Source organism: Lithobates pipiens, unplaced genomic scaffold, assembly GCF_037356315.1.
Source record: "Lithobates pipiens isolate NorthernLeopardFrog02 unplaced genomic scaffold, aLitPip1_a1.2 Scaffold_23, whole genome shotgun sequence".
Classification (NCBI taxonomy): domain Eukaryota; kingdom Metazoa; phylum Chordata; class Amphibia; order Anura; family Ranidae; genus Lithobates; species Lithobates pipiens.
In genome coordinates, this window is record NW_027507785.1 from 296,046,061 (window position 1) to 296,069,268 (window position 23,208).

A 23,208-nucleotide genomic window follows, 5' to 3' on the forward strand; every position below is an offset into this window, starting at 1 on the left:
ATTTTTTTTTCATATGAAAACTGTAGTAATTAAAATGAAAATCGGAAGTTGAATTGACGCATGACAAAAATGTTATAGTCTGCAAATCCAGCTTTTGTCTGACGAAAAACCGGAATCGGCTGTCGAAAGCACCAATACTAATGATCCGAAAATTGGCAGGTCATTTGGATGAAATTCTACTTCCGATTTTCACATCGTGTGTACGGGCCTTAATAGTTGTCCTGGGAACAGATTCTCCCACCTGAGCTGTGGATCTCTGTAGCTCCTCCAGAGTTACCATGGGCCTCTTGGCTGCTTCTCTGATGAATGCTTTCCTTGCCTGGCCTGTCAGTTTAGGTGGACGGTCATGTCTTGGTAGGTTTGCAGTTGTGCCCATACTCTTTCCGTTTTCGCATGATAGATTGTACAGTGCGCCGTGAGATGTTCAAAACTTGGGATTTTTTTTTTTTTTTTTATAACCTAACCCTGCTTTAAACATCTTCATCCATGACCTGTCTGGTGTGTTCCTTGTCCTTCATGATGCCGTTTGTTCACTAAGGTTCTATAACAAATCTGAGGGCTTCACAGAACAGCTCTATTTACTAATTAGGTGACTTCTGAAGGCAATTGGTTCCACTAGATTTTAGTTAGGAGTATCAGTGTAAAGGGGGCTGAATACAAGTGCCCGCCACATTTTTCAGATGTTTATTTGTAAAGCAAAATTGAAAACCATTTATCATTTTCATTCCACTTCACAATTATGCGCCACTTTGTGTTGGTCTCTCACATAAAATCCCAATAAAATACATTTAAGTTTTTGGCTGTAATATGTGGAAAATTTCAAGGGGTATAAATACTTTTTCAAGGCAATATATGTGGAAAGACAGAAAGGTTGAGGTATCAGTTTGTCGTTTCTCCATTCACTGTCCACTCAGCCTGGGGAGGAACAAGACCTGCAGTTTAATTATAGCTGAGAAAAATCAGGTTTCCTGATCTAATCTCAGAATTATTGAAAATCTCAGGAAGTATTTAGCATTTTTCTGTAGTTTGGTTTTAATACTTAAAAGGTTATGTCAAGATAAAATGAGGGGGAAAAAAAAAAAGTTTTGCACATATCTGCAATACATGCACATTTCCACTGGTTAATGCTTTTAAACATGTTCCAAGTACGGAAGAATAATGGTCGATGTGACAGAGTATTTAACAGACCAAAAAGAAGCAAAATGAGAGAAGTTCATTGTTAGGGTTTACATATGCTTCAATGTTTACATTACTAGCATAAGGATTCTCCTGCTGGCATTGCTTCGTTTTGGGACCCCGGTGGTCAGATCTTACCTATAAAGTCAATGAGGCAATACTGAGGGCATCAAAATCTGATTGGTAGTTTTTTTTTTTTACTTTATAGTTCAATTACATTTTCTAGGAATGCCAACAACTAACTCGCAACAAGGGTCCCAGAGACATACACTCGCCGGCGACAATATTTGGTACCGGCCACAAATTGATAATTAGCCATCTATCACTATCACATGGTAGCAACTCAATGCATTTAGGCATCTAGGCGTAGCGAAGATGACTTGCGGAAGTTCAAACTGAACATCAGAAAGGGGAAGAAAGGGGACTTAAGTGACTTTGAACATGGCATGGTTTTGGTGCCAGACAGGCTAGTCTGAGTATTTCAAAAACTACCGATCCAGTGGGATTTTCACTCACAACCATCTCTAGGGTTTACAGAGAATGGTCCGAAAAAGAGACAATATCAAGAGAGCGGAACTTGTATGGACAAAAATGCCTTGTTGATGTCAGAGGAGAATGGGCAGGCTGGTTTGAGATGATAGAAAGGCAACAGTAACTAAAATGACAATAATATAGTTACAACCAAGGTATGCAGAATACCATCTCTGAATGCACAGTAGAAGTAGATGGGCTACAGCAGCAGAAGGGCACACCAAGTGCCACTCCTGTCAGCTAGGAACGGGAAACTGAGGCTACAATTTACACAGGCTTACCAAAATTGCACAATAGAAGATTGGAAAAACGTTGCCTGGTCTGAGGAGTCTCGGTTTCAGCTGTGACATTCAGATGGTAGGCTCACAATTTGGTGTAAACAACATGAAAGCATGGATCCATCCTGCCTTGTATCAACGGTCCAGGCTGGTAGTGTAATGGTGTGGGGGATATTATCTTGGCACACTTTGGGTCCCTTAGAACCAACTGAGCATCATTTAAATGCCACGGCCTACCTGAGTATTGTTGCTGACCATGTCCACCCCTTTATGGCTCCAGTGTACCCATCTTCTGATGGCTCCTTCCAGCAGGATAATGTAATCATCTCACCCCTGGTTTCTTGAACATGACAATGAGGTCACTGTACTCCAATGGCCTCCACAGTTACCAGATCTCAATCCAATAGAGCACCTTTGGGATGTGGTGGAATAGAATGTTCGCATCATAGGGTATGCAGCCGACAAATCTGCAGCAATTGAGTGATGCTATCATGTCAATATGGACCAAAATCTCTGAGGAATGTTTCCAACACCTTGTTGAATCTATGCCATGAAGAATTAAGGCAGTTCTAAAGGCAAAAGGGGGTCCAACTTGGTAATAGCAAGGTGTACCTAAAAGTGGCCGGAGAGTGTGTAAGACTTTGTGTATTTTAATCTGGTGGCATAAAATAACTATACTAGCTGTAGGTGAATTTGAAAATGTAAACTACATCAGACATTACATATTCACTGCTCAGTGGTGTAATCTGTAAAAAAGAAAATTGTGGGTACATTTTGCATATCCATATCACAAAACTGCAGGTATTAAAAAATGTCCACCCTTTACCTAAATAACCACCGCTGCGCCTAGACAAAGCCTGCTCCCTCAGCTGAACAGGTTAGTGGTTTTGTGTTTTAATAAATTGATTCATACGGTTTTACACTATTGGAGCACCTTTATTATTTTACATGTGGAATATTTGAATTTGCACAATAGATGATTGGAGCAACGGTTCACTACTTGCTGTTTGGCTGATAAGCGCTTAAGCCTGATATGAAAGTGCAGGCATTGGGGGTCGGTGAGTGCATTTCTTAACCACTTGCCGACCAGCGCACAACGATGTACGTCGACAGAATGGCACGGGCAGGCAAATGGGCGTACATGTACGTCCCTTTAAATTTGCCGCCCTGCCAACGGGAGCGCGCCGCCGGCGGCGCGCTCCCACGCTGGTCAGGACCCCCGTGAGTCCGGTCGCGGGACCCGCGGACTCGATCGCGCGGGCATACCCGCGATCGTCTCACGGAGCGGCCAAATGAAGAAATGCCGTTGTAAACAGCATTTCTCCATTCTGCCTAGCAACTAGTGACGCTGATCTCTGCTCCATGTGATTGGAGCTGAGATCAGTGTTCACTAAATGAAAGCCCAACCCCCCCACAGTTAGTAACACACCCCTAGGAACACTTAACCCCTACACTGCCACCCACTGGTTAACCCCTTCACTGCCAGTGTCATTTACACAGGAATCACTGCATTTATATAGCAGTGATTACTTTATAAATGACAATGGTCCCAAAAATGTGTCAAAAATGTCCAATGGGTCCCCCACAATGTCGCAGTCACAATAAAAAAATCGCTGATCGCCGCCATTACTAGTTAAAAAAAAAAAAAATTATTAATAAAAATGCTATAAAACTATCCCTATTTTTTAAACGCTATAACTTTTGCGCAAACCAATCAATAATCGCTTATTGCGATTTTTTTTACCAAAAATATGTAGAAGAATACGTATCGGCCTAAACTGAGGGAAAAAAATGTTTTTTTATATATTTTTGGGGGATATTTATAATAACAAAAAGTAAAAAATAATGCGTTTTTTTTTCAAAATTGCCGCTCTATTTTTGTTTATAGCGCAAAAAATAAAACCCGCAGGGGTGATCAAATACCACCAAAAGAAAGCTCTATTTGTGGAAAAAAAAAAACGACGTCAATTTTGTTTGGGAGCCACGTCGCACGACCGCGCAATTGTCAGTTAAAGCGACGCAGTGCCAAATCGCAAAAAGTGGTCTGGTCTTTGACCAGCAAATTGGTCCGGTCTGAAAGTGGTTAAGGGAGTGGAATCACTGAACACTTTAGTGTGGTGGATAGACTAAGAAGAGACATTACGTCAAAGGATATTTTTGGACACTTTCATGAACTTTATTTTATTTTTGTTTGTTCTGTGACACATTTGGTTCACTTTTCACAGGGTGTTACAAATGTTGTTCTCACACACGTTGTTCATACCATTTAATTGTTGTCACGTTTTTGGAGTTAGATATAATTTATAGTTAAGCGCCACTATTTTTCCTTTTTTCTGATTTTAGTTTTAAAAAGGTAAAATAAGAATAGCCATATGGATTGTAGTGCTCAGTCCCCATTCACATTGAGGTTCATGTATATCATGACTTTTTTGATGTAAAGAGAAAAAAAAAAAATAATTGAGTCCTGGTTTGAGACAAAGCGTAGAGTAAAGCTGGCCATAGATTCGATTAAAATTAAATTACATTTTGAATGTCCAAATTTCTGTGGCTGGCTCCTGCTTGATGGAAGTCAATCTAATTATCGACTTCTGTTGAACCATCTTTTAAAATTCTCAATCACCTGTCTGCAGTGCTGATCAGTGTATTCTGACAGTGGAGAACTCCCCATTTTCGGAATCCAATAGCACAGTGGTGGGAGGATTCCTACATCCATCTCCCTTACGTGGATGGGGAAATCCATGCATTTTTTTAAATCTATGGCACAGCCTAAATCACAACAATTAGAAAATTTTCTTCAGTATTTTTTTACTGGGCCAATCTTTAAAACATTTTCATGCCTTATTCCATAGGCTTGTGTAAAGGTGAGATGGGAGGAACTACAGAAAAGAAACTGATGGAACTGGCAATAGAGGAGTCTATTTCTAAAGCCCAAAACCAATCAGTTACTAGTCAAAAGAATAAATCCTGACCCCTTGTTATAAAAAAATAAAAATGGAAGGGCACTAGCATGTACAAGACCTAGTCATTACCTCCCAGCACAAGCTGACGATACCGGTAACTGCACAAGCCATGTTTCAATCAAGAGACTCCTGTGTAAGTGCATTAGTAACATGTATTTCCATTAAAAGGATTTTAATACACTACTCCCATGTACAGAGCTGTCAATTATATTGTGGAAGAGAAAAAAAATCAATGTTTCCTGCATGAATAAAATGTATATATACATAAGCAAAAAAGAAGCAGAAGTAGAAATGACTCCCTATGCACATTTTGTTTAACATTTGTTTTAATATAGAAAGAATAAAAACTAGGTTGTCTTTGGGATAAAATTAAAAACCATGTCAGGTTTTATTTTCCATCGAAAACCTTTGGGAAAGGTTTTCACTTTTTGTCCTGTATACACAACAGGACATGAGTGGAAAGCTCTCCAAAGTGAGGTAGAGTCCTTCTTAAAAAGTTGCCATCAGAAAAAATTGCCCCCTTTAAAGATTTCCCTCTATTCTTGTTCTGGTGATAACTCAATGTTCTAATTTTCCGCACTTTCAGTCCTGGAGTCAGTGATCAATAAGGCAAAAAAGGATAAAAAGGATTAAAAAATAACTGGGACAGAGACAGAAAAAATCCTTCTATAATCACTCTACATTTTCCTCCTCAGATCCCTTATGGGACAGGGAAACAGCAATTGAGGCTCTGAAGATGGCACTTCAGTAAATGGTCATTTTGAAATATTGTTAGAGGTTCATGTCTTTTCCCTAGGTTTGGATTTGGTTAGCGCAGTGTGTTGCTTAAGGTATTGCAATAACCAACAAAAAACTATAGCAGTTCCTACCCTCACCACTTAACCTGAAACTAAAATGGTGAGGCTCAACAAACAGATGCTAGGTCCAGTAACCAAGGCCCTACAACATAATTTTTATACTGTAAGTACAGGAAAGGTTGGGTGAAGGGATTGGACCTCTTATGATATTTGTACAAGCAGTTTTGGTTTGCTGTGGTATTATCAGTGCCATAAAAACAGATATGGGAAAAAGAAGAACAAAATTCACTTTAGAAGGCCAACACTATCAGAACTGGTGCCCAGATCTGACAAACCCAAGTTAATAGTACATAATGCAGTAAAAACCACAAAAGAAGGCAGAACAATTCGGGAAACATTTAATAGGAAAGGTGTAATATACTGTAACTTGTGCAAGTTCGACACTGAATCGTATATCACCATCTCTGTTCTTTATCCTATAAATTTCCCCAAACTTGTGAGCAAAAACTCTGACTGTTAATGTATTTGGGAATGGGTACTTGTTTTCTGTAATGTTGTTCATTGTCTTAAATGTACATAAAGTCAGCTTACTTCTTTGTACTGTGCAATGGTTGCTCAAAGTAAATCATTCCTGACAGTAATGTGAAGGCTGCCATTGTAGACTTTTATTCTGAGATATGCTAGGTGCTTTGCCATCATGCTGACCATTTGCCTTGATATGATAGTTTCTCAAGTAGATTTGACCAGAACCCTCAGACCTAAATCACAGAGCATTAAAGCGGAGTCCCACCCAAAAGTTGAACCTCCGCTTTAAGCATTCCTCGCTCCCTTACATGCCCCGCGATGTAACTTTTTTTTGTGGGGGGAGGGGGGGGTGGGTGCTTAGCTTTGAGTGGGACTTCCTGTCCCACTTCCTGCTTCCACCTACAGGCCATCTTGGCGACACCTCCTCTTACCCTATGTGGCCCCTCCCTCTCAGCAATCTTCTGGGACATGTGACAGGTCCCAGAAGATTGCCTGTCCACTGGGAAAGTACAGAGTGCACCCCGGCCACGAAGCCACAAGCTGTCGCGGCCGGGTGCCCAGTTTCAATGGAGGCACCGAGAGGAGGGGGAGAGAAGCAAAGTGCTGTGGAGCCGCATCGCTGGACCGTGGAACAGGTAAGTGTCTGTTTATTAAAAGTCCAACAGCTAATCTTTTTGTAGCTGAGGACTTTTGATAAAAAAAAAAAAAAAAGCCTGGAACTACGCTTTAAGGTAATTTATGCATTGAAAACAAGTAAACATATTTCTGAGACCATGCCAACTTATGAAATATGTTATCATGTAGATGAAGAAACTACAAGTGCTATCTAGTTACTCAAGCCAAGCATAAGCCATCTACAGAATTCTCAAGGGTCTTTTTGCACCTCAGCCTTGAAAATTAAGAAAAGTATTAATAGTGGACAAGTAGAGGTTCTACTACTTTCCATTGTCAGGGTTCTCTGTGTAGGGCTGTTATATGATACATATCTTGATATGTTTAACCTTTGTTGTGGGCCTTACATTTTGATGCCATTCTTTGCCTATAATTTGTGTCCTTTTTGGAAAAACTTTCAATAAACATATTGAAACAGGGGGCGTGACCGGAAGTCGACCCGGATGGCAGCCTAAGTCTCCTGCTCTCCCACCAGCCTCAGCTATATCACACCAAAGGGGAGAATCCAGCTCCATCCGATGGGGAAATCTAGGGCCACAAGGTCCTCCAGCTCCAAGGGACCACCCGCACCGTCGCTGGGCACTGCTACGGACCTCCGGTCCTTCTTTTCCACAACGGAGCTCCCGACCGCCAGGCCTCCCAAAATGGCACCGGCGGCCGCAGCCGCGCCGGCGCGGGCTCCTTCTCCAGCCCGCAAGGCCCATCCGCAAATCCAGCACGGACCGAGGGATCGAGGACCACCGCAGATGACGTCCCCGGGCCCGGAGGCCTCCGGTGCGGTGAGTCAAACCCCGGTCCCGCCCGCCTCCGAGGCCGCCCAGCTAGGCCTGCGGCCTACCACGCCGCCGCCAGGGCACAAGACCAGGCCCTCCCTGGGACCCTCTCTAACCCCATGCTGCACAACACCGCAATCCCCCCACCGCACGTCCGCGGCTTTAGACACCGGCGAGGAGTTTCTGAGCGGGACTGGACAGATCGGGAAGGGGGGTGGACTAGGCCTGGGGCCCTCTGGCAGTAGGTCCCCCCCACCTCCGGACACTCAGTGCTCACTGGCCTTGCCCAGGCTGCTCCGGACGCCCCCGGACTCCAGTGCTGGGTCCGAGGGGTCCCCCCTCTCTTTTGCAGCCGAGGACTTTCCTGCCCTCCCCCCCCCTGAGGAGCCCCTGATCTGGGCGTATCGGGGGCCCGGGGGAATGGACGGACCCCTGCTGAACCATGACCCGGGGTCGCCCCCACCTAAGTCCCAGAGGCTGGGCACCTCGGGGCACCCCTCCCCCACACGTGATTGCGGGGAACGACCAGAGATGACGGCTTACCCGGGGGGACCCGCAGCCCTTCCACCCCAGAATACCAGGGGAGGACGCCAGCCACCTCCCTTGGCCTGTGCTTCAGAGTGGTCGGGGGTCTGGGATTCCCTCCCTGAGCATGCCCCCCCCCCACGTACTGCAGGCCCCGCGGACCCCAGACCACTGTCGCCACGTCCTCATACAGACCGGGACGACCCGGGAGACATGACCACAACACCACCGTATCCTCAGTGGCAACAATACTTACAAGCGATCCCTACTAAAGAGGATTTTAAACAACTGATTGAAGATGTCAAATCCACGTGTCGGGCGGAAATACAAACGCTCCACTCGGGTCTTAAGCACCTTGCGGACAGGGTGGAGATGGCTGAAGAGGAGATACAAGAAACCAAAATTGCGGTCCACAAAACCCAAACGCAAGGGGCTGAACACCACTTGCTCCTGAGAGATATGCAGCGCCATGTGGAGGATTTGGACAATAGGGGGCGCCGGCACAACATCAGAGTACGTGGGGTTCCGGAGTCGGAGGGCCCAGAGGACGCTCAGATTATCTTGCAGGAGCTATTCAACACTCTCCTCGGAGAACCCCCCACTAAATTTATTGAGATGGACAGAGCTCATAGGGCCCTACGCCCCAAAAATGCTACTTCTGGCCCCAGGGACTTTATTTGCAGAGTCAACTCATTCCACCTCAAGGAGGATATTCTGCGACAAGCTCGTTTAGCCCGAGAGGTGTCTTTCCGGAACCACCCAGTGCAACTCTTCCCGGACCTCTCCTGGATTACGCTGCAAAAACGTAGACTTCTCCAACCCTTGCTCCGTACCCTGCAAGAAGCCCAGATCCAGTACCGCTGGGGTTTTCCATTTAGCCTCACTGCCAAACACCAGGGTAAATCGGCTTCCCTGAGATACCCTGAAGATCTGCCGACTTTTTGCGAGGACCTGGGCATCCGCCCACCCAGGCTTCCCGATTGGGACCTCATCGCTACTCAACCCACCCCTCCGACGTTGTGGCAAAAGGTCCCCCCACGCCAACGACCCAGAAACCGGGATACGCAAAACAAACCTAAGAGGCAAGGCCCTGGCTGAAGATCCCGGACCTTCATCTCCCTTTTTCTCATTTCCAAGTGACTTTTAACTTTTCCCATCACGGCCTATTTGGCCCTCCGCGACCTGTTGCCGGTGGAGATGAAGATTTGCAGCGTCCCGGACCGCTTAGCGGCGTAGTGATCAGACGTTGTTTTGCCCTAGTTCTAGTTGTACTCATTACCCTTTCCCCTTTGGTGCCTTTTCAACAATCAACCGCACTTAGGCTGCTGGTTGGGAGATTCGGGAGAGTGGGTTCCCCCTTGCTCTCACGACCCTCCCTCTAACCCCCTTTTTTTTTTGGGGTTGCTTTTCATTTTTGGTTACTTTATTCATATTATCTATACATTAGTGATTCCGTTCCTGTTCAAGTTCTCACACATATTAAGCTCCTCTATTCCTCCTTAGGACCTGAATGAGGAGACCTGGACTCCTATGCGGCCGCCAGGCCCAGGCCTTGTGCCCGGGGTCTGGTGGCCCCCTGGGAATCCGCGTAGTCCCGGATAACTTTTTTACCCGGGGCCGTATATTGCCCTTTGTTTGGTCCGGTTATGGGCCCATGTTTTCAATGCAATGCCTCTTTTGTGGTACTAATGTTTTTCTCCCTTCTCTCACTTTCTACTTCCCCCTCTTTTCTCTCCTCTGTCATCCTTCCGCTGCCTGCAGGGATCGGACACGTAGTGGCGGGGCCCTACGACCGGAAAGCGTCTGCTCCTGGCTCCTGGCGGCCCATCCTGGACGTGGAGGTCGGGTAAGATTCACTAAACACAGACCGCTCCCCTACCCCCCCCCACCCCCCCCCGGACTTGACTGATGGCTAAGATTCTATCTATGAATGTTCACGGCTTAAACTCAAACAGGAAACGGCATCTGGCACTAAGGGAGTTTAAACAATCGGGAGCGGATATTATCCTGGTTCAGGAAACGCACTTTGACAGAGGGGGATCTTTTGCCTTCGCCTCCAGGAGCTTTCCGCTTGTGTATCTATCCTCGGGATCCCACAAGAGAGCGGGGGTGGCTGTCCTGATCCGACAAGGAGCACCCTTTACCTATGTTGATCACTACAGCGATCCTCGGGGGGGCTTCCTGATACTTAAGGGTACATGGCAGTCACGGCCGATCACCCTGTGCACGCTATACGCCCCTAATGTCCATCAGCATAGCTTCCTCTCCAGGGTTTTTGCGCGACTATTTAAGGAAGACCACGGTTATCTGGTGGTGGGAGGGGACTTTAACTTGACTCACTCGGCCACGGCTGATCGGCAGACAGCGCCCACCCGCGTCCCCCCGCCTAGAGCCCTTCGGGATTCGAGGCTTTTTCGGCAACTTACTCGCCGCTATGCATTGTTCGACGCGTGGCGGGCTCTCCGGCCCGGGGATCGGCAGTATACATATTACTCAGCCCCTCACCACATGCACTCTCGAATTGACTATTTTTTCACTAATAATGCTACATTGAGAGCGACGCGTGCTGCATCTATCCTGCCGATCTCCTGGTCGGACCATGCCCCGATCTTACTTACCCTAGATATAGGCCCCCCGATAACCCGGCCATACAATTGGAAGCTGAACACCTTCCTTCTTCAGCACCTACCCTCTCAATCGGAATTAACCATGTCCCTGCGTCAATATTTTGCTGAGAATTTGACCCCAGACGTCCCCCGCTCCACTGTGTGGGAAGCCCATAAGGCGGTGATACGGGGTAGATGCATTGCGCTTTCCTCGGCCTTGAAGCGAGACGTCGCGGCCACCAAGCTTAACACCGAGAAGGAACTTAGACAGTTAGAGCAGAACCTGCAGGCCTCACCGACGGTACCACTCCTTAGGAAAATTGTTAATTTGCGTACGGCGCTGGCGGACCTGGCGCTTCGCCGCGTCGAGAAGGCCCTTCTGAGGATCAAACAGACATACTATGACAGGGGCAATAAGGCACACTCCCTTCTAGCGCGGAAGCTCAAAGACAAAACCCTTCTCTCTGCCCCACACCAGATAAAAACTAGATCTAATGCGGTTGTCTCCCACCCCAAAGACATAGTTGATACGTTTGCGGGCTTTTACGCGGAGCTCTATAATAGTCCTGACATCCCTAGCAACCCAGTGTCGCTGGAGGTCTCACAGCGTATACAGCAGTATTTGTCCGACAGCGCCATTCCCAAAATTAAAGATTCGGATTTGCTCACTTTGAACAAGCCCGTCACGGAAGACGAAGTGGGAGAGACCATTCAATCCCTCCCCGCACATAAGTCCCCAGGCCCAGACGGGCTGCCCTACGAATATTACAAAGCATTTTCTCCCCTCTTAACCCCGCATATGAGCAGACTCTTTAATGCGTTTCTACAGAAAACACCCGTCCCCCCAGATATGCAACGTTCCTTCCTTACCTTAATCCCCAAACCAGATAAGGACCCCATCCACTGTGCGAATTATAGACCCATTGCGCTGCTGAACGCGGACCTAAAAATTTTTACTAAATTGCTATCTATGCGCCTTAACAAGGTCCTACCCTCTTTGATCCATAAGGACCAGGTGGGCTTTGTCCCCCTCCGACAAGCGGGGGATAACACCCGGAAGGTGATAGACCTGGTCGAGGTGGCGAACAGGGAGGAAGTGCCGTCCCTGCTCCTGAGCTTGGACGCAGAAAAAGCATTTGATAGACTGGGTTGGCCCTTCCTCTTCGCCACTCTGACCCACATAGGGATGGAGGGACCTTTTCTACGAGCCATACAACATCTTTACACCGACCCGTCTTCTCAAGTGAAGACTCCCTTTGCCACCTCTTCCCCCTTTTCCATCTCCAACGGCACGCGTCAGGGATGCCCGCTGTCACCCCTACTATTTGCCCTCTGTATTGAACCCCTGGCGGCGTCTATAAGGCGGAACCAGGCTATAAGAGGGGTCCCGGTGCGAGGCCAGGAGTTTAAGATATCACTATTTGCGGACGACGTAATTCTCACTCTTACCCAACCCAGAATATCCCTGCCTAACCTGCATATGGAGTTGGATCGTTACAGTGAGCTATCGGGTTATAAACTTAATGCGTCGAAATCCGAAGCCCTTCCGATTAACATCCCACCGTTGGAGGTGGAACACCTACGATCGAACTTCCCCTACCATTGGAGGTCCACCTCCCTTCGATACCTGGGGGTAAACATCACCCCAACCTATACCTCCCTTTATCAGGCAAACTACCCATCCCTCTATGGAGATATTAGGCGTCTCGTGCTAAAGTGGCGGAAACACCAGATATCTCTGCTTGGTAGAATAGCCTCTGTGAAGATGGTTATCCTCCCGAAACTCCTCTACCTTTTTCAGACCCTCCCCATTCCAGTCCCCTCCTCTCACCTGAAAAAATTGCAAAGGGACCTACTTCGATTTGTATGGAATTATAAAAGGCACAGGATACCTCGTTCGGTCATGACCGCCTCCAAATCGGATGGGGGGTTAGCGTTCCCGGACCTAGTCAGATATTATCAGGCTGCCCAACTCCGTGCGGTCGCCTCCTGGACTACCCAGAGGCCCCACAATCGTTGGTCGGAAATTGAATCCCGGTGGTTGGCCCCTACACACCCTAATAGTATGCTCTGGAGTGCGGCAGCAGCGATCCCTCAGTCCCAATTGTTGGGCCCTATGTCCCACCTGCAGAACCTATGGCGTAGGTCTTCCAAGGCATTTGCCCTGACCTCAGCTAAATCGCTCCTGACCTCTTTTATATCCAACCCTCTAGTGCCAGATAGCCTATCTCGCCAGATGCAACACCCCTGGTCCTCCCGGAACCTTTTCCAGCTGAGATCTCTGGTGGATCCCAGATCTAGGAGACTACTGACTTACACTGAACTCCAATCCCGGTTTGACCTCCCCCGGCAGAGCTTCTATAGTTACTTGCAAATCCGTCACTTTGCCCAGACCATATCCTCTGACCTCCGTTTCTCCCCGCCTACCATGTTTGAAATAGTAATCTCATCAGGTACGGCACAGAAGGGGATGATATCGGATATTTATAAAATAATTAACGCCTTTCCTATGGGCCCTAACGGCAAACATGCATACATGCTTAAATGGGAGGAGGCTCTGGGTGAAGTGTTCACGGAGGAGCAATGGCGGATGATTTGGTCGCAGGCATCCAAGAGCTCCATGTGTACGCTCTACAGGGAGAACGCATACAAAATACTGTTCTTCTGGTACATGACCCCGGACGTCCTGCACGCTATTTACCCTTCTACAACAGACCGGTGCTGGCGATGTGTAGGACATAAGGGCACCTTCTTGCATATATACTGGCAATGCCCTCGTATAGTCCCTTTCTGGACGGAAGTCCGTACGCTCTTGGCCAGTATCCTGGACCAACCCCTGGATTTACACCCAAAGCACTTTTTACTGGGAGTCCCTTTCTCCAAATTGTCCAAATCCCTACAGAAACTATCCCGCCACATCCTGACCGCAGCGAGGTGTCTGGTTGCTCTCCACTGGAAAAAAACACACCCCCCTACCCCGGACGCATTATACGCCCGCATCAGGGATGTGGAGCTTATGGAGAGGATGACCGCCAGGATACAGGACCGGCGGGAAGCACACGACGCAGTCTGGAACCACTGGAATCTTAAGGACGATCGACCCTGACAGGCAAGCGGAAGTTTTCGGATGACTACCCACCCACACCCCCTCCCTTCCCTCTCTATCTCTCTTTCTATCCTTAGGTACCCCTTTCCTCTCTCTTTCTATCCATCTTCCTTCTTTTTCCCTTCTTCCTTTCTCTTATGCCTATTATTCTTCCAGACCCCCCCCCCCCTTGAGGGGGGGTGTTTGTTTGGATTAAAGTGTATTATAAGTGTCTTATATTATTCGCTACCACACGTATCCTCGGATTGCAACCCTGGTTTGGCGGTTAAGTCTAGAGGATAGGTCTATTGCTGGATGGACTGTATCCCTGTTTTACATGTGTTGCAGAACATGCTGTCTGTGAATAGCTCTACCTGGCCTGGCTGGTACCTGCTCCAGGTGGCTGTATTATGTAGGCCAATATGCTTTTGTGGTATGTTCTCCCCTGTAATTTTTCTGTTCCCTTTCTCTCCGCGCCCCCAATGCTGAACTGAAGTGTTTGACGTGTAATGTTTCACTTTAAAATAATAAAAAGTTATTTGACAAAAAAAACATATTGAAACAGAAAAATATAAATAGGCATTTAATAAATGAATTAACATAAAGACTGATATGTTTATTCAAAATGGCCTTCAACCTTATATCATCTTTCCTTACGCTACTTAAATTTAGAATCATTTTTGAAACCCCAACAGATCTGTAAACATTCACTTTTCATGAAATACATTAATTGTTTAAGGTTGAAGGCAACTCTATGGCTTCTTATGACAAAAGGCATAGTACCGCTGGGGATGTTTCTTTCGTTTTCTTATACAGTTCTTCCATTGGGGACTTTTGTTCCAGGAACATTTTCCCTTTTCTGGTTTTATGCTCCAACGACAATTGAAAATGTTTCCCCATAACTATCAGTCCTGGTGACAATGATCAGAAGCGCTGATTTACTAAAACTGAAGAGTGCAAAATGTTGTGCAGCTCTGAATCAGCTTCCAGATTTTTTGTTAATGCTTAAATGAACAAGCTGAAGTTAGAAGCGGATTGGCTACCATGCACAGCTGCATCAGATTTTGCCCTCTCCAGTTTTAGTAAATCAACCCCAGTAAATGCCCCTAGTGGAAACACAGACAACCTGACAGAGGGCCCTAACTCATCACTGCTCAAAAACCAAAAAAGAGTTCTGTCTTTACATATACATTTTCAATATCCCCTATTTTATCTTGTGGTAAAAGTCTCCTAAAAATATTTAGCAACATAAATAGCACATAGGTGTGCAAAAATGATTCTATATTTAACTGCTGAAAACCTTATTTTACTAAATTATTTTATTACAAAATGTTATCACCAACTCAAATGCTCCTTTTTCCTGCTCTCTTCAATGATACCAAAGGAAATTCACAGTTATCGCTAATTAGAAGCTAGCTATTTTCATCACTATGTGCAATAACCTTTGTGATTTGAATTTTACTTTATATCTTACAAACAAAAACACCTTATGTAACTTTGAAAAAAGTGGTCCCCAAACTTACACCTGGATGCAGCCCTTTGATTGCCTTTATTTGGCTCTTGGTGTCCTATTCTTCCCCTTAGAGTCAGATCACACAGGGGCGACTCGTCAGGCGACTTAGTCGCCTGACATGTCGCGTCCCGTTCTGTGCAATGGAACCGTTGTAATCGGAGCGATGCAAGTCGCTCCGACTTAGAAAAAAGTTCCTGTACGACTTTTGGGGCGACTTGCATTGACTTCTATAGAGAAGTCATTTTGCAAGCCGCCGCTAAAGTCGGATCCTGGTCGCCTGAGTCGTGCTGCAAGTCATGCCACCTCAGTGTGAACCGGGTCTGAAGCTCCGTAAACATGGGCCTAACATTAACATTCGGCAGTATCAGCCTGTTCAATAAAAACTGGCTGACATTCGACCCCTGTGTACCGCAGCTGGTCTCAGAGAAGTTGTCTGAATGTCTGGCTTCTGTTGAAGGGGCAATGCTAAAAAAAAAGTGCGTCGATCGGCATCCGAGCGCTCTCAGCCATTCCCGTCAGAAGACAATAGCTCAGTGGGGGAGATCACTGTACTGGGCTTGACACCAATGTTGGGGTACTATTCCTCCTCTAACATCGATGGGGCACTATTTATCTCCTAGCACCAATGAGGTGGCAATATTCCTCAACTTTTTTTCCCGTTTAGCCCACTGGGTTGAAGGAAAAAAAACCTGTGTACCAGGCCTAACACCAATGTCTGGGTACTATTCCTCTTTTAACACCAAAGATGGGGCACTATTCCTTCCACTGACACCAATGAAAGGTCAACATTCCTCCTACCGACAACAACGGGCATTATTCTGCCTTCTACTACCTAAAGCCACCAAAGATTTTTTTTGTTTACCTCCCCCAATTCTCATCAACTCTGCATTGTTTAGTCTCACGGATACCAGGGCCTTCAAAGCCTAAAGGACAGTAAACTTGTTCTTTGATTAGAAAATGAAAGCCCCCTGCTTTAAAGTAATGAATCATGTAAGGTGAGCTTGATGAACCGAGCCAATGGTGTGAGGAACATTTTAGATTCTGCGTTGAGGCATTAGGCTCAAAGTAGAATCCTGTCTATGTCCGTGAATAAAATCATCCTTAACCTCAAAAAGCAAAAATGCAATATATCACAGATTATTAGTCCTCCCCTTAGGGGTTGTGGCTGCATACATTTTTTTCCAGGCTTATTTCCCTTATTTGAATTTGGATATTCTGTAAATAAACTTAGCGTGGCTATGCTTAATTCCCCACTGTATTTATGGCGTGAGACCTGTCTCACTAGGCCGCTTTCCCGATTTGGTTAAATAACTTATTTTCCACTCCATCTTCATTGCAAAGTGGAGAGTTTTTTTTATTTTTCTTATTTTTTTAGTTCACAGAAGGTACATGGGAAAACTGGTGAGCTTGTTTAAGACATAATTTCATTGCACGGGACAAGGAAAACGAAATTCTAGCAAGGTCAACTCGCATTTTCTGTGCCTGAAAAAAAAAAAAACGAATTAAGCCACATCTAAAAAGTTGGTAATCTGCAATATATTACATTTTGCTTTTTGGGTTTAGATAACCTTTAAAATCTAGACAAACCCATTGATAAATAAAATTGTTTTCCATACAATATATACATCCTAGCAAAAGAAAAGTAAAAAAGACAAGCAAAATCATTGCAGAGCTACAATCTGATATGCATTCAAAAATTCCACCGAACTTTCAGAAGAAATTCTCTACACAGTTATCCACAAAAGCAGCACAATTAATGGATAAAACACTTCAATTATAAAAGTAAAGAGGTTTTATTGTCAAGTATGGTCATTTATCACTATCCCTACAGCAAGTCAGTAAAGGGCTCTCGGATCAGACTGTCTCAACCCTACAAACCATAGAAACAGCAGTAACATTTTTGAAAAAAAAAATTCACATTTATTTACTGTCAAACAGGTGTTAATCTTTACATTGAATATTAGTGATGGGCTTTTTATTAACAGCTGAGGTTTAAAAAAAAAAAAAATAATGAAATTTTCACTGAAAATGTACACATTGCTTTAATTATAAAATAAATTAATGGCTAAACATAGGCAGAAAAGGTCTTGGAGTAATAATCTGGACTGTTATTTAAAAAATATATATATATTTATATGTAGGTCAGGCACCACTTGTTTCAGGGTTAGTGCCAATGATCCCTGTTTAACAATATGCCAGATTTCACCAAACTTGTGCAATTAATGACAATATTGGCTCCTGAATATATAAGAAAAGTATTTTTTTTCATCTTTAAAATTAATTTGGCATTAAATAAAAAAAAAAAATTAAAAAAATAAAACTAAAAATAAAAAGGGATTGGAATCCAACTTTCCATTTAAAAAAAAGCAGACTAAGTTTCATTTTTTTTACCACAAAGAACAAGCATGTATATAAAAAAAAAAAAAAACAAAAAAAAAAAAAAGCTTTGTGCAGTTGATATTTTTCACAATATTTTATGTCAATCTTTCAAAATTATTTAAATCAACAGTTATACTTCAAGTTGGACACAAATGTATTTCACCCTAGCAATAGAACAAAATATAATTTATTTTGCCATTTTCATGATAACAGTTCATTGTACAGTTGAGGAAACATATGAAATAAGGCCAGTGGCTTGATTGCTAGTGGTTAGACATGTTTGTTTAATCTTTGCCTTAATGGATAGAATCTGCAGTGACCTGCAAAGCAGGGAAAGAAAATACAAATAAAATAAAAAAAAAAAATGACCAAAAAATCCTGCAGACTATTCAAAAACAGCATGGTACAGTAAAACTATCCCACAGGATTTCGGAGCCTACATCTTGTATATAATACAATGCAGGCCTCACAAATTGGCAGCCGTATTTACAAACTAGGTTCCAGAGCTGCTGAACAAAATGGCCAATTTGCTACTTTTATCTCCCCCAAAGTCTGGTCAGAAGCAGCAGCAGCAGATATTTTAAATACCGTGTTGGTACCAGTTTGCTTTGTAACAAATATTTTAAGTATACTCTGTGTATATACAAAGTTTTTTTTATTTTTTTTTTCCCCCCCATTTTCGATTTATAAAAAAAATTCACAGAACTGAAAAAGTCCATAGCTCTCCTACACAATGGAGAGCAGCGTGAGTCTTACTAGGCTGCCGATCACAAATAAGGTGGCCTCAGTTGAACAAAATTGAGTCTTTTAATACCTGCATGAGCCATTTGTACTCCTAAAAATGTATATTAAAGACTTGTGACTAGTTGCATTTGTCCTTCCCTGACATCTCCTTCGGGGACGCAACCTTCCTTGTTTATGGGTATAATGTAGCCATCGCTATTGCCCCTGCTTATCTGGTAGTACATCTGTAGATGGTGTCCAGCTCCGAGATTTGGCATGCTTTTATAATAAACGTCCTCGTTCTCACTCTTCCTTGAGGGCGATAAATCCTCTTCGATATCTGGGCTACTCTCTGGGTATGGAGAGTCCCGTAGATTGGGCATACTAGTGTAGAGAGAGTCTCTGTTTGGGGATTGGAGATTGTCTTCAGCCTCGGCGGTCAACTGTGACACATAACTGTCCGTCCCTTCGGTCTTCACTTTCTTCTGTGGGTGGTACAGAAGAGAGTGAGTCCGTTGCGGAATTAGCGGTGCCTCCAGCTCTTTGTGGTGGAGCTCCAGCCCCGGGTTGTCGCCGTGCATTAAGGAGGAAGCATCCGCAACGATTGCATCATCTTCGCTACTGCTTCCCCCAATGACAGTTTTGATGGGCAGGGACCGCTCCAGGTTGTGGTTCTTGCTACACCGCAGGTTGTTGTGCACTAGCTCTGAAATTATCATTTTTTCAAATGCCGTATCATTCAGACTTAGTCCACAGTCTACAACTTGTACTCCATCACTGTAATCCCCATTCCGTAGAGAGTAGCTGTTGTTAAAGTTACCATTTAGCGGTAGAGTATCCATGGCACTTGAATCCCTGGCATTGTTCAGTGAATGTCCTGGAAAAGAATAAAAAAAAAAGACAGGATCCGTTTAGAGGACATTTTGTTAACCCAGGTAGGTCTTTCGTATCTAAAAAATATTAATGTAGTCTAGGACAAAGTATTCAATATCACAGCTGCTATGTAACAATTTAGAAATTTTACGTAACAATTTTCGAAGGTGCTGAAACAATTTTGAAAAAATAAATAAATAAATCAGCAGAAAATATGTAAAGGAACCTGTAAAAAAATTTCAAATGCTCCGTTCTCTGACATTCCCATCTGTAATTGCACACCTCGCAGGGGAGTAATTTGGGAACCATACCAAAATAAGTCAAGTTAACAAGTTTTAGTTGTGTTCACTCCATGCTCTTGCATATCTAATGCAAAAACTTTGGTAGAATTTTTAATTTTTTTAAAAATTTGTATTGATTTGTCCTAAACGACACTAAAAAAAATAAAAATAAAAATACATACAAAAAAATTGAATATGTATACATCAAAATTATAAGCAGATGTACAACCAAAATCAACAAACTGGCAAGCAACTACTTCAACAATGTCTCTAACGGTTCCTCTTTTTTTTTAATCTGGGATGTGGAAACAAACTAAAAAAAGGACAGAATGGAAAATGGACAAATACAAAGACGTTATGGAGAACATAGATAGCCACCTTTCACACTAGAGCCAAAATGTCCCACAAGCATCATCCACAACATGATAGAGCAAGGTGGAATGACTCACTGTGTACCACTCACATTATGGCTGTCTGCTCAGTCTATCTGGGCTAAGTGTAGCTGATATATAAAAGAAAGTAAAATGATTTATTGCACAAGATGGATTACTAGGATTCTCAGCAACTTATTCAGAGCAAGGGTTCAGCAAATGAGATTACTAGCAATAACAGCCTTTTGTTTCTGGTTAATGTAACATAGATTGCTCATATTCTATGCGCCAGCAGCAGCCCCAGGCTTTTAAAGAGTCAAGACTTTGCCAGCAGCCCTGTAGTCTGCATCGGTCACAGTGATAGTACGGAATGGACCCACACGGGGCAATCAGTGAGTTAAAGGCCGGGATGAGCATCGGGCACCAAGGTCAAAATGCAGAAATGCCAGGAATTTCTGTAAGCATGGTTCACAGAAATTAACCAAATAAATATTGGATGTAGAATGAGGAGATGTCTCTGACATGCTGTCTCACGTACGAAATCGAAGGGAGGAGGAAAAAAAAAAAAAAACAAACAAAAAAATGTCTACTGCATGTGTGATGGTGTCCTGATGGAAACATGCTCATGTAGACAAAAATGATGTATGAAACACTTATTTTATTTTTTTGAAATACAAGGAAAAAAAAATATACAAAAAATAAAAAATATATTTTTAAAATCAAGATGAACACCATTTGATTAACAGACATATGAGAAAAAAAAGATGAATTAAAAACTAAAAATTAATATATCAATATTTTTTTTTCAAACAGCCTGCACAATATGACGTTACTGCATTGTATGCAAGATTTGGAGGGAAAATGGGACAATGAGTGGGTATACGGCTGCTATTGGAAATCATGCCTAAGGCTGCAGCCTAATAAGAGCCAATAAATCGACAATACAAATTAGTTCCTGCGAAAAATTCAGTTGCGAGGTTCGTAAACATAGAAGCTAAGGTCTAATGATCCTGGAATTTATTTAATAAAACTATGAAATTAATGCGACTATGCAAATTAGCCATTACTTCAGGCTACTTAAGGGTGCTAATGAAATCCTGCAATTAAAATATGATGGCAAAAATGAACTGAAAATTAAAGGATTAAAAAAACTAAGTTTTATTCTATTTTCCAAATGTTTTTTTTAGAGACAAATATGTCTTTTTTGTTTACAACAAAGAAAAACAATACCCTCCCATCAATTCCAAATGGTTTTTAAACCATATCAATATAATTATATTTATAATATTAATAGTAAATAATCAAACATATATAAAACTGGATACACACTTCAAAATTCGCCAACTACGTGTATCATCACTGAGCCAAATAATCAAACAACATTTTATTATTTCCTACAATTTTACAATAATTTTGTAAAATAAATTTACAATAATAATAATATTAATTTCTTGAGATTATATAACTTTTTTTTACTATGGATCAACTTGTATTTTGGATTTATTGGCCAAAGTTTACTTTTTTTTTTTTAAGTTTGACTGTTTTTTTTCTTCTTTGATTTTTTTTAAATGATGTATCTATGACATGAGGTATATTAGAGAATATTTCAACATAGAAAAAAAAAAAAAACAAATTGATAATTAAAATGAAATATCACTCTGCGCCGTGCAGATTTCAAGGTGTGCAAAATCAATGACAAAAATTCATGTGTGTTGCTAAACAGGCTTTTTAAGTGTACAAATACTTATCAAACTATGATATTTTGAATAATTACTGGATAATTACTGACTGATCACATGTAAAAAGTTTTGAAAAGATAGAATTTGTTAAAAAAATACTAAAATGTTCCCCTTTTTGAAGTAAATGTGGGGAAATTGTTTTCTCTGATATACTTGCATCAAAGTACAGCAGATTTATTATTTTTTTATCATTTTTGAACAGCAGATTTTTTTTTTCTGCTTCTGATCAGGTAATTCACTTGAAGACTTTCCTTAGCCTGTAGCAAGATTACTGTGGGAATGTAGAAATGATAAGCAAATAAAACATTTCTGCTTGACAGCACTCTTTTAAAAAACAGCAAATTATTTCAGCATTGCAAATATATTACCAACTGAGATTGCAGTATATCCATTGCTGTTATCCAAATGTAGACAAAAAAGTCCAGATTCAATTTGAAACTAATATTATTATGTCTTTGAATACAGATTGTGAACCACTTGCCCGCTGAGTTATTTCATGATTGATAGTTATGTTTTAAATGTGCCTGTTTAAAAACCATGCTGAAAAAATTTACATTTGATAGGCAAAGTTAAGTTTTACTCCCATACTTGTCTCTCTGTAGTTCGCTAGAGGAAAGCATAAGTAAAGAAAAAAAAAAAAGGAAAGAAAGAAAAAAACAAAAGAAAAACAAGAAAACAGATAGGACAGACTGACGTTAAAATAGAATTAAGTGTTACAAAATTTACAGTAGCAGAACATTGAATAAAGAATATCTCAATGTCATATACTTAAATAAGCAACAGACATATAACAATAACACAACTTTGAACGCACAAACTTAGTTTTAGGTATTAAAAAAATAAAAAATAAATAAAAATCTGTCTAATGATACAATAGACAATATGGTTCATCAACCAGCTTAAAGCTGCACTATACTATAATTCATGCCGGTACGCTGCCGTTTTTTAAAAAATTTTTATTGGTCACTTGCTAGCAAATAACCTAATCCTGATCCGCCAAGCAATCACCGTGCTTAGTATGATAGAGAGTTGTACCTCTACGGGATAAATATCTTGAAGATGGACTCTTGGACCTTGTGATGTCAGTCCTGAAATAGTATATTAAGATTTATCCCACCTGTGTTGAAAACATGGATAATCATAGGTAAATACTAGTAACATCGCTATATTATAGTGCAGTTTTAAGAGGCCGGCATAGGGAGTGCTGCATGTCTGTTAATATGTAGGACAGAAAAAAAAAGGAAAAAATTTTTTTTAAAAAGGAGAGAGAACTGCATGTCCATAGGTTTTATGTTTAAAGAATGTGGTGAGTGATAGAGAACAAATGAATTAAGTAGAAGCACACCTGGTGGGTTAAACACAGGAGCAGTAGGGGTATTACATACAACAGTTTCGGCGAGC

General features: G+C 42.7%; 1 protein-coding gene across 25 annotated transcripts in view; it reads right to left on the bottom strand.

Annotated features, from left to right (window-relative positions):
• Nucleotides 1–17,215: 17,215 nt before the first annotated feature.
• The window catches only part of ADGRL2 (adhesion G protein-coupled receptor L2), a 284,260-nt gene continuing 278,267 nt past the window's right edge, over nucleotides 17,216–23,208 (bottom strand). For 6 of the 25 annotated variants that reach the window (XM_077450363.1, XM_077450370.1, XM_077450366.1 and 3 more), the window contains 3 exons: nucleotides 23,153–23,208; nucleotides 22,396–22,413; nucleotides 17,216–19,420 (listed from right to left, as the gene is read on the bottom strand). The exon at nucleotides 23,153–23,208 is cut by the window's right edge and continues 73 nt beyond it. In XM_077450363.1, coding sequence (XP_077306489.1) covers nucleotides 18,669–19,420; nucleotides 22,396–22,413; nucleotides 23,153–23,208 — 826 coding nt within the window. In that variant the 3' untranslated portion in view covers nucleotides 17,216–18,668. Of the gene's footprint in view, nucleotides 19,421–20,160; nucleotides 20,200–22,361; nucleotides 22,414–22,842; nucleotides 22,925–23,152 lie in introns of all 25 variants that reach the window. The other 19 variants (XM_077450365.1, XM_077450386.1, XM_077450372.1 and 16 more) reach the window with 8 other exon arrangements.